The 12,021-nt window shown below is 36.1% G+C and overlaps 2 protein-coding genes across 4 annotated transcripts; one reads left to right on the forward strand and one right to left on the reverse strand.

Moving 5' to 3' along the window:
* LOC109948300 lies at positions 1,830 to 5,792 on the reverse strand. 2 transcript variants are annotated; one of them, XM_020560869.1, is made up of 3 exons: positions 5,177 to 5,792; positions 3,286 to 3,306; positions 1,830 to 2,646 (listed from the first exon to the last, which is right to left on the reverse strand). In XM_020560869.1, exons 1-3 carry the CDS (start codon positions 5,282 to 5,284, stop codon positions 2,509 to 2,511), a joined length of 267 nt encoding a protein of 88 aa, XP_020416458.1. In that variant the 5' UTR covers positions 5,285 to 5,792; the 3' UTR covers positions 1,830 to 2,508. The 2 variants fall into 2 exon arrangements, with proteins under 2 accessions (XP_020416458.1, XP_020416457.1); XM_020560868.1 differs by lacking the exon at positions 1,830 to 2,646 and having other exon boundaries at positions 3,058 to 3,306; positions 5,177 to 5,767.
* LOC18784144 (protein SAWADEE HOMEODOMAIN HOMOLOG 1) lies at positions 7,153 to 11,617 on the forward strand. Of its 2 annotated transcripts, XM_020559386.1 has the most exons (10): positions 7,224 to 7,287; positions 7,358 to 7,431; positions 8,071 to 8,156; positions 8,335 to 8,380; positions 8,484 to 8,622; positions 9,632 to 9,695; positions 10,361 to 10,412; positions 10,712 to 10,855; positions 11,064 to 11,183; positions 11,271 to 11,617. In XM_020559386.1, the coding sequence occupies exons 2-10, from the start codon at positions 7,360 to 7,362 to the stop codon at positions 11,388 to 11,390; spliced, it is 843 nt and encodes a 280-aa protein (XP_020414975.1). In that variant the 5' UTR covers positions 7,224 to 7,287; positions 7,358 to 7,359; the 3' UTR covers positions 11,391 to 11,617. The 2 variants fall into 2 exon arrangements, with proteins under 2 accessions (XP_007216023.2, XP_020414975.1); XM_007215961.2 differs by having other exon boundaries at positions 7,153 to 7,431.

The following is a 12,021-nucleotide window of genomic DNA, read 5'->3' on the forward strand; positions in this document are numbered from 1 at the left end:
AACGATCAATTGAGTTGTATGCTCAAACCAATGCACGCAAAAAGTTGTTCTATAAGTACATATAAGGATTGGCAAAAAAATAGAATACAATATTAAACAAAACAAAAAAGGTTTATGGCAAATAGATTGTAGCCCTTTTTTCAAAGGAGAAGCTCGCAAAGGAATTAAAGCTCGTTAAATTTGAACTAATCTTGAGTACAAATACAATTCATCTAAGATCAACACTACTTTTTTCCAACAAATGAACTTTCCTTTTTATTAAACAACAAGAGGCATGATCTTATTGAGAAACCACTTCGTTGGTATAAACACTAACCTAATTACAAGAGAATATTTGAACTTTCTCCTTTATTTTTTATTTTTCCATTGTGTTGAAGCAACAAAAATGCATGTTTCGGTTCTCTTGTAACTTGTTTGCAAAGTCTTACCAGAAAAATGTATGTGCATTTTTCAGCTAAAAAAACATTAGAATGCACTTAAATTATAAGGTGTACTCAGTTAATTTTAAAGTTCGTTTAGCAGCACTAAAAAAAAAGAAAAACTAGTGAAATAAGTTTGAAACTTAGGACAGTAATAGATGTTTGTGTTGGCGTGAGTCTCCTAATTAATCAAGGAGATTTATTTCCTTGATTAATTAAGGGATTTACTTTCCTATTCTATATAATTGACAAATCATTGTATAATTAGGAGATACTACCCTAATTGATTACTGTATCTATTTCCTTGTAAAGCACTCATGTAAACTCTTATATATACCTCCTTATGGAGAAGAATAAAACATAACCTAAAGTATTCAAATCATATTCATATTTTAGCATGGTATCAGAGCAATCGATCCTAAATTTTCTCTAAACCCTTATCTCAAATTTCTCATATTCAAATCCAATTCCTACATCAAATTCCTCAAATCAAATTCCTCCAATCACAATTCCTCACATTCTCATATCACATCTTACTTCCGCTGCAATGTTAGGAACCCCTACAATTCTCCCCCTTATTGCAAACTCACAGAAGCCTGATGTCACTCCTACTAACCCGGCTACCCGAACTCATGCTTATATCGCCACCACCAAAGGTTCTACTTTTCATACGTCCTCTCAAAAATCCGCATGGATTATCGACTCAGGTGCAACGGATCACATGACATTTAATCATGGCCAACTTATTAGTCGCAAATCATCCACTCCGTCTGTGGCGTCTAATGCTAATAGTACCCTATCTCCTGTGGTTGGGGAGGGCTCTCTATCTCTCTCTATTTCCCTACATCTGGATTTTGTATTACTTGTTCCATCTCTGAACCATAACTTGCTATCTGTTGCACAACTTACTACTACTTTGGGGTGTACTGTAACATTTTGGCCGAATTATTGTGTTTTTCAGGACATCCTCACAGAAAAGACGATTGGTTGTGGTACTAGACGAGGCAAACTCTACCACTTGGATTGTTCATCAAATAGTGAGGTCAAGGTTGGTCAAGCTTTCAGAACTAGTGGAACTCTTCTTGAGGGAGAGAGAGACAAAATTTGGTTATGGCATAAACGTCTTGGGCATGCCTCGTTCGGCTATCTTAAGAAGTTGTTTCCATCATTATTTTCCAGTCTTGATGTTTCCAGCTTCCAGTGTGATACATGTGAATTGGCTAAGAGTCATCGTGTCCCGTTTCCATTAAGTTCAAATAAGAGTTTGGTTCAGTTTTCTCTTGTTCATTCTGATGTTTGGGGACCTGCTAAAATTGTCACTCCGGCAGGAGCGTTATGGTTTGTCACATTTATAGATGATTCTACACGCATGACTTGGGTTTCCCTTCTCAAAACTAAAAGGGAAGTCAGTTCCAGGTTTCAACAGTTTTATCAAATGGCGGAGACTCAGTTTCATGTCAGAATTCAGGTTCTTCATTTTGACAATGGCCGAGAATTTCTCCACCATGATCTTAACCAGTTCTTACAAGATCATGGCATCATACATCAATGCTCATGTCTTTCAACTCCCCAACAGAATAGGGTGGCTGAAAGAAAAAACATACACTTATTGGAAGTCGTTCGTGCCTCTCTATTTGGTGCTAATATGCCACGATCCTTTTGGGGCGAAGCCGTCATCTCTGCGGCATATCTTATCAATTGAATTCCCTCTAGTATTCTAAATTTCCAAACACCACTTCAAACACTTCACCATCATATCCAAACACCTTCCACCCCAAACCTAGAACCCCGGATTTTCGGCTGTGTTTTATTTGTCCACTTATATGATTACCAACGAAGCAAATTGGATCCCCGAGTCGAAAAGTGTGTTTTCATTAGTTATGCACCTCATCAAAAAGGATACCGGTGTTATCATCCTCCTTGTCAGAAGATCTTTACCTTCATAGATGTTGTGTTTTGGGAACATGACTTATATTTTTCAACAGCCCAGGAAGAGAATCGAGAATCCACAACTGCTATAATTCTCGATTTTTTTCCCCATGACATCACTCTGCATCAAGATGACCACTGGCCCCCCTTAATTCTTCAACTACAGAGAACCTGCTTCAAAACGACCAGTTGCCAGAGGAAAACTTTCAGTTGTCTCCACGCTGTCAAAATCAAGATGAGGAAATTGAACCGGTTTATGAGATTTTGCCCGCTTCAGCTCCAATACCACACCAATCACCTGCTGAGGAAGTCATTCAGGTAACATCTTTTTCTGAAACTGATAACACTAATGAAATATTACATGATGATTTGATTTCAAAAGGCACAAAGCCTACAGATCAACTTCCAGAAAAGAAGAACTGTGACAAACCTCGAGTACAATATGAAGCATATTTTAAAGCTAAGGGAAAATACCTCATCAATAATTATATATCTCTCAGCAGATTATCAGAGTCACATGTGTACTATATGAAGCAGTTGGCTGACATATCTGTCCCTAATAGTGTAACTGAAGCACTAGAAGCCCCAAAATAGAAAGAAGCTATGAATGAAGAAATGCAAGCTCTCCAAAAGAATGTCACATGGGAACTCATGCCCTTACCTCATGGAAAGAAGACAATAGGATGCAAGTGGGTTTATATTCTGAAACTCAAAGCAAATGGATCCGTTGAAATATATAAAGCTAGATTGGTGGCGAATGAGTACACACAGAGATATGAGCTAGACTACGAGGAGACCTTTGCCCCAGTAGCCAAGATTAACACTATTAGAGTCCTATTGTCTCTAGCAGCAAATCTCGATTGGCCATTACATCAGTTTGATGTCAAAAATGCATTCTTACATGGAAACTTGGACGAAGAAGTATATATGGACTTACCCCCAGGATGTAATTCAGCTCCTGACAAGAAAAATCAAGTTTACAAACTCAAAAAGTCATTATATGGGTTAAAGCAATCTTCCAGAGCATGGTTTGGCAGATTTACTAAATCTATGAAGAATTTTGGATATACACAGAGTAATTCAGATCACACCATGTTCTTGAAGCGTGATGAAGGAAAACTTACAGCATTGATTGTTTATGTAGATGACATAATCGTAACTAGAAACGACGCAGAATAGCAACTTAAGTTGCAAAAGTATTTGTCTAAGGAATTTGAGATGAAGTATATAGGTGATCTGAAGTACTTTCTCGGAATCGAAGTAGAAATGTCAAAAACTAGTATATTTCTGTCTTGGTGTGTACTTGTCACTTTAAGTTTAATGCACGGTTTATCTTTCTTTTTACATCATTTTCTATTTTTTTGTGTTTTTTTTTTCATTTACATCATTTATGTACTCTTCATACTTGCTTTATTTTCTCAATTTTCAGCTTTCCAAAGCACTTAATTGGTTTTCAATGGAAATATGACTTCTTGGTGGTGTTTTTGTGCAAGGCCAATTGGAGATTGAAGGTAAGACCTTGATGTTGCTTGTGGGAATTTTCTAGAATCTTCGGAGCAGCCAATGAGAGCAGTCTTTCAACTCAAATCAATATAAGTTGCAATCCCATTAAAACTGTGCTTCTGTAGGAGAATAAAGATTTGAAGACTTTCCTGATTTTTTCTCAAGGCGTGCGATATATGGTTGGAAAGCTAAGACAAAGAGCTACAACTTACATATTTTCCAGAATTTTCTTGGAGGAACAACCCGAAAACGTGCTTACAAAGAAGCTAATGTGTTATCCCAGTCAAAGTAGGAAAATGAGTCAATTACTTACCCTTTAGGATTTCTGTTTTAATTAGGTTTGTCCTTGTTTTTGGGCTTATGTTACAGCCCAGCTAGGGTAGGAATAGGCTTGGTGCTTTATTTGAATGTGAGAAACATTACCTTACAGTGTTATGCAAGAATTGGAGAAATTAGAGAGCATTGGAGGTGTGCCACAACTTTGCTAGAGTTTTATTATTTTTTTCTTATATTCTGCTTGGGCATGATGTAATCCTGGTATGATAATCTAGTTTTCTTATTTTGCATATCTATTTATTGTTGTTTGATGTTGAAATCTTAATCACTGTGCTTAATAACGTGATTGATTTTCTTTTTCACCATCTAGATTTTTAATTAAGTTAATCTGATGCAAATTAGAGTAAATATCATACTTAATTTGAGGCTTGCTTCTTGTGATTAAGATTTGTAATTCTCCTAGGTTTAATACCATGCTCGTACAGTTTATATGCTTTTTAGAGGGTTTCATTTATCTTAATGAGTTTCTATGTATTTATATTTGACATAAATACCATAGGCGAATTGCATGTAGGAATATTTGAGTTAGCCTAAGGGCTAGTTTGATGTTCCTGTACTTTTAAAAAAAGTTGCTTCTACTGTGTTTTGAGAATAATCAGTTGTGAAAAAATACAGGTAAACGTTTGATAAACTATTTTTAAAAAGTGTTGTGAGTAGTCAAAGTGTTCGGTAAAATTTTATCAAAAATATTTTTATTTTGTATAATGACCAAAAAGACATGAATCATGATGATGAAACTATTGGTTGTTTTCTTAATTCTTTTTCTACTTTTAAAACAAACAAACAAACCAGCTTCTTTTTTCTTTTTTTTTCTTTTTTTAATTTACACCTTTTGTTCTTGTCAAATTTTTCCGTCTCTCTGTCTGCATCTCTCTTTTATTGTTTTTTTTTTTTTTTTCTGCCTACCGCCTTGGCCTTAAGCTTCCTAAATCTCTACCCCTATCAACAACCCATCTGAAAACTATAAGAAATTTAAGTCGTTTCACTACCTGTTGCTCCATGGACGTTGCAAAAGCTCTCAACAAGGAGACCCCTCTTGAATTGAGTATGAATTCTTCTTTGATTTGATGGGGCTTCTTCTTTTTCTTTCTCTGCATTTTTTTTTCCAAAATTTCCTCTTCTCCTCCTTCTCCATCTCCTCCTTTTCTCCCTCTGCCCAGAGAAGTCGCCCTGCACAGTTGTCATCAGCAAGAGTTCATCTCCTTGTCGCACAGCTGTCATCGTCGTCTGCCATCGGTGCTTGTCTGCCATCGTCGTCTACAACCCATGGTCGGAGGGTCGGAGGGTTGTGGTTGTGGTTGTGGTTGGCGTGGCTCTTGGGTGGGGTTTGTTGCAACGACAAATAGAGGAGAATGGAGGATTTTGCATATGGGAGTTGTGTAATTGGAAGGATAAGGACTGTCCATATGAAAAATAAATGAGGGCATTATGGGAAAGTTAAAAATTCATTAAAACCACCAATTAAATTTTTTTTTAAGTAGCTTTCGAAAGCCTGGTAGAGAGAGCTTTGAAAAAACAGCAGTCATTGACAGCAATTTTTATTAAAAAAAAACAAGATTCCTGATGTTTACCAAACACCCAACTCATGATAATTTTTTTATTAAAGTTGCTTTTAAAAAAAATTAAGCACTACCAAACGCTACTTAAATATCATAAGTAATTTATGAAAAAAGAAAACTAAGCGACAACATCAATTGGTTAGTTAATAAGTTGGTGAATAAGAGGCTAAATCGAATTACAAGTGGTGAATTCATTGTCCTAATGCTTCTTTCATCAATTTAAATTTTTTGTCTGTGTGTTTCGTGACTTTCTACATTGAGTCTTTAGAATCTCCAAATTAACCCTCCTTTCTAATAACAAGTTCAGCCACCAACGACCCCAAGAAGCTGGCCATTAATTCATGTAAGTCACTCAACAACATCAAAAACATTGCAAGCTTCTATTAATAAGCTAGAGATGCAAATGGGGTAGATTGTATCCGTTATCAATGAGCGAGAAATAAGAAAATTCTCTACCGAAGCTGAAGCTAATCCGAGAGGGAATGAGAAAATTAAAGCCATTAGAACTCTAAGAAGTGGCAAAATTCCTTCATGCGCAAAATTTTTAAAGGACATTTGCACTAACAAAAGGAAGTTTGCAGAGCATGAGAAAGTCATGATTTCCGAAGAGTGCAATGTCGTGTTGCTCAAGAAATTGACACTCAAATTAAAGGATCCAAGGAGTTTTACAATTTTATATGTTGGTAATTTAAATTTTGAAAAAGCATTAATTGTTTTAGGTGCTAGTGTTAATCTGATGCTTTTTTTTGTTTTTCAGCAATTACGTATTGGGAGATCAAACCTACCTCTATAAGCCTTCAACTTGCTGATAGATCTGTAAAGTATCCTCTTGGGATCATTGAAGACGTTTTGGTGAAGGTGGATCGATTCATCCTTATAGTATATTTCATAATTTTTGACATGGAAGAAGATAGAAAAGTTCATATCATCATGGGTCGTCCATTCATGGCTAACTAGTCTTAGTGGGGGAAAACTGGTTACTACACTCTGTGAGTTTAGTTTTTTTCCCTGAGTTTCTTTTAGCTGTTCAGGATGGTATCCTTTTGTATGCCTATTCTGTTTCTTAATGAAAGCTTCTTTGTCCAAAAAAAAAAAAAAGTCTGCTCGGCCGCGAAACCATCGGGCCTTGACCAGAAAGTTTTTACTTTTGCTATTGGGCTGCAGCTTTGGGCACAATTTGTGACCGGGGTCAATCCTTATTGCTTGGGCTGAGCTCGTTGTGCCACGACCTTGGGCTTCTTGAGGTCCAACCCTTTAATTTTAGCTTTGGGTCTGGTTACTTTGCTTTTAGGCTCAATATTCGGCTCAGTGGGCTTATGCCGCGTCATCTCTTCTCGTTTAGGTATGGAAAAGAAAAACAATTTCCAATTAAAGAAACAAATAGATTTTTAAAGGAAAAAAACCACAACAGAAGACAGGTTTTCAGTTGCTGTGGCAGCTTTCAATTGGCCACTGGATCAAAGAGCCGAAGACATCGTAGCTTTCAAAACCTCCCTTGGGAGTTGAGTTGAGACTTAAGACACAAAAACCCAGAGAAAAAGGTGACTGGCATCACTCTCATCTCACTCTCATTTTACATCATATAGGAATTTAAAATCTCCAGTTCGACAGAGATGGACATGGAACTTTTTCGTACAAGAAAAAGAGAACCAATGAATTCTCTATCTGTATTCACTCATTCTGAGGTAAAAAAATTTGATCCCTTTTTGTGTTTCCTTCAATTTGTACTGTCAACTACCTGCCTCTGTGATTTCACATCTTAATCTGCAGAAATTTCCTCAGTTTTGCTATAAATTCAGCTGCCGTCATGGGTTTTTTTTGTTTTCTATAATTGGTTATTTTCTATATGAAGATTGTTGGTGTTGGACTTTTGCTTCTTATGGAAAATTTAGTTTTGTATCATAATACTCTAACCACCTTCTAGGTGCATTTTTTTACTACTGAATTCTTAGAAATATAATCAGACCAAAAGAAATTATGGGATTTGATGTGAAAGGTTGAGGCTTTCTCTCACACGTCTGCGTGTTTTCGATTGGCTTGTTATGTATATCTCACTGTCACCTTAACATAAATATTATATATTATATATATGTACATAAGCTTACATCAAGGTGAGTTGTGGAGAAATGGTTTTCCATGAACAATTAATTGGGATAAAGGGCATGTGGCTGAAATACTCTTCATACTTTTGGGGTTGGAACAATAACAGGAGAGATTAGTCAAAGAAGTAATCAGTCTAGGGAGCTCGCCTCCATGCATTGACTCTGTAATATTGTCTTTTGAAATTCTGTATTAGATATTGAATATATTTTGCACCTTGACAGATTATGGAAATGGAAAATTTAATTAAGCACGCAGGACAACAGTCGCTTAGTCAGGAGTTTTTCCAAGATCTTGCAACGAGTTTCAGGTGAATTCAGTAATGCTAAATAGTAGTCTATAGCCTTAATTAGGTAGGCAGATTTGTTATATTTTCTTCTCAAAGGAAAAAACGAAAAGAATAACTTCTTTGAGTTAAATATTCATTGCATACTTCAACACAACAGGGTTTCTTTTACTAAGTTTTTTGCTTTGCTCTGTCTTTTCAGTTGCACTCCAATCCGTGCTGGAAAACCTGATATAACTTGGGAACAGGTTTTTCTTTTAATTTTCCTTTTCCCCTCTTGCATCTAAATCTTATTGTTTATATTTCATATGGAGCTTGTTGTAATGCTATCATGTTCTTATTTTGTTATAGGTTCAAAGTTGGTTCCAGAACAAACAAAAAGAGTTGCAAGCCAATAGCAATTCCTCACCTACTGCGCTCGAGTTATTTGTTGATCTTTCAGATTCAAATGTTTCAAGCAATGCAACTGAAAACTCTCAGAAGCCAAAAGGTCATCCTTTTTGTCAGTATGGATGAAGTTGTATAAAAGATTGTCATGAATGTATTTTACTCAATGATTTTTCCCTGTGATAAAAATTTTAATTTTATCATGTAGTCAGAATTATTTCTATGCTAGCATCAAATTTATATAAATAAAATTTAATGATGCAAATTACTGTTAATTTCTTTACATTCCAGATTAGAATGCATCAGCTTGGATCCTTTCAAAAACCATTGTAGCATGTTGGTGCTACCTTGGCAGAGAAGGGCAAAGCTTCGTCATTCTTGATGTCCATGGCCTAATTGATCAATTTCTGGTGCTAACAGTATTAATAACATCCATAAAGCTTTAACCACTGACCGTGTAGCAATATCCTTGGCCGTGTGTACATGATGTTATTTCTGGACCAGAAATCATACATTCCCTTATGATGGGTCCTCAGAAGCACAATTATATACTGTTTTTGAAGTGCAATAAATTCCATTCCATAACCCAGTTACTATACTTTTGGTCTGATAGGGGCTGTACTTTCTTTCTTGATTGGCTTGGATTCTGCTAGCATGATAATATCTGTGGTCAAATTTACATCTGTTTTGGCTTATATTAATTAGTTGTATGCACTATATTTTTACCTTAGTGTAAAACTTTTCTTGCTCTGTGTCTCCATGTCTTATTATCTCTCTTGCCTATAGTGCAGCTGTAAATTTTAAGTCGCTCTTCGAGGCTTTTGGGCTCATTATTGCTGCTATCTTCTTTAGATGGCAACCATCTCACATAGTTTTCACGGGCAGGTGCTCCTGCAACATTTATTTGGCATGTCTGTCTGTTGTATAGAATGCTTATGCTGTCCTTATGTGATGATAAATATTGAATTTTACAGTTATGATACAGGAACTTATTGCTTAACACGTAATCTCAAAATTTTAATCATGCATGTTGATGGAATTGGGAATCTTCCATCTATCTCTGAGTTCAATTACTAATTTTCGGAAAAATTTACTTGATAACTTTAACTCAGGTAAATGGAGCACAGAACTCCATGAGTTGGCATTTGAAGCACGATCAGCAAAAGACGATGCATGGTAAGAATTCATCTATTCAGGGAAAAAAACTTCTTTTTCTTAAGTACAATATATGTGTTTCTGCATATTAAGTATTTGAAAATTATACTTGATTTTTTATGTTTCATTTGAAACAATTCTTCGTTGGTATGTGGCATGAGTATATTCCCTGTTTATTATAAAAGTAAGTTTAGCATATAAAGCAATGGCTTCATTTAATATACATTACGCAAATCTTTTCTGTTTTTACGCAAATCTTTTCTGTTTTGCATTAGCTCTCCTAGACCATTTTTCTGGGGGGAAAGGTAAATTATAAACGACAGACAGATCCATAACTTGTGATTGTAGTTCTAATGCAGTGCAATCAAACTCAGGTTCAGAAGAAAATTGCCAAACCTGATTATGCTTGAACTGGAAGAAAAATGAACTGACCTAATTTACTTGTTAGGAAATCAGCCAAAGTAGTTATGTTTTTTGCATTTCGAATAGTTTATTTTCGTGGATTAAAGTATGGAAACTCCTTTATTCTCTAATATATTTTGTCACTATAAATTAACTCAAGATGTTTTGGGAATTAAATAATTGCAGAAAAAATAGAAATTCAATGTGAAAATTTGTACATTGTTTATTATCATTTCAATTCAAATTGCACTAAAGTCATAGCTTAACATTTCTTTGGTTTCCAGGTATGATGTTGCTTCATTCCTCTCTTACAGAGTTGTTAATTCAGGAGAACTTGTAAGATTCGTCCTCATCGTTATTGTTCTTCTCCATTTGGGTGTAAACATAGTTCTTAGCTTAGGTCTCTTTTCTAATTAGAGTTCCTTGAGAATAAAGCAGTAAAATATTCCATTATGTCTTGTTCTCTGTGCTTTATTTGCATCATTCACAGTCATGATAATTTTTATTTTCAACGAGGCATTAATTTTTCAAAGACTAGATTCGAAATTCTTGCAAATGTTGTCTCAGCCTGATGAGAGATTTTACTATGTTTGTCCGATGTATGAAAAGGAGTTCAATGTTGTTCTATGTGACAGGAAGTTCGGGTGCGATATTCTGGCTTCGGTAGGGAGGATGATGAGTGGGTGAATGTGACAAGAGCAGTGCGTGAGCGGTCTATTCCTTTAGAAGCCTCTGAGTGTCATAAGGTGAAGGTTGGGGACCTAGTGCTAAGCTTCCAGGTAATCTTTTACTTTATTTCTTTGCAATCTGTCCCATAAGCTGTCATCATGAGTATAGGGGTCCAGACAAATGGGAACCTCTATAAATTAACATTTGACAGAAGATATAGGAGTTCAAAATATTGCAGAAGGCATACTTTTGATAAGGCAAACCTCTCCGAAGATATATGTACTGTCTTATCTTTCGGACGTAATACCTTATTTACAGGAAAGGGAACATCAAGCTGTCTACTGTGATGCCCATGTTGTGGATATCCAAAGGGGGCTACACGACGTAACAGGCTGCAAGTGCATCTTTGTTGTTCGATTTGACCATGATAACACCGAGGTAAATCTCTCTGTGTGCGCATGTTTTTGTTCAACTTCATTATCTCTCTAATGTTGCCTGATCTGGATTGATGTACTAACATACCAGGAAGAAATTCAGCTTAGGAGGTTATGTATCAGGCCTGCACATAACGCTTCAGCTGTTACTAATACCCAGCAACACGACCTATTTAGAAATAAAGACATGAAATTCTCTTTTCTTTATTGAAATGTAGCACCGGAGATGTTCGTAAATTTTTTGAGAGTTCAATTTTACTTGACATCAGAATTAGCTACCAAAAAGCTAGTTGGCTTTTCATTTTGTTATAGCTAACAGATGAGAGTTGTGATCATTTGGGAACTCATCCCAAAACTCTTATAAAAAAAAACGATGAGAATTGTTCAAATGTATGTTCTGCTTCAAGGGCCTAGCAACCTGAGCTGAATCTTCTTTTGCAATGGAATCCTCCCAAAACACCCAGTGCATGTATGATAGAGAGCCCAATACTCCCGGCCCTATAGAGAGGCCTTCCCCCTCTATTGCATTCTGAATCAGACAGTGTGACTGCATGTTCGTGTTCGTGAAATGTACTCTTTCTCTCGCCATCCCCTCTATATCTGGCTTGCAATTTTGTTTGTTATTTCTGCACTCTTTCCTGCTTTCTTTCCTCTGTAAATCAAATTAATTTGCAGTCGCCGACCCCCAACTCAGCCCAAATCCATATAGAGGCCTAAAGAGCAGCTTTCAATTTTGGCCAGACGCCTTTCGGTAAGAGTAGCTTTCCTTGTTTGAAATTGACCTACTGCTTCCGACAGTAAAAGAAGAAATTGACCAACTTCTTCAAACCTAAAGCTAGAGT

Source organism: Prunus persica, chromosome G3 (assembly GCF_000346465.2).
Source record: "Prunus persica cultivar Lovell chromosome G3, Prunus_persica_NCBIv2, whole genome shotgun sequence".
In the NCBI taxonomy this organism is placed as follows: Eukaryota; Viridiplantae; Streptophyta; class Magnoliopsida; order Rosales; family Rosaceae; genus Prunus; species Prunus persica.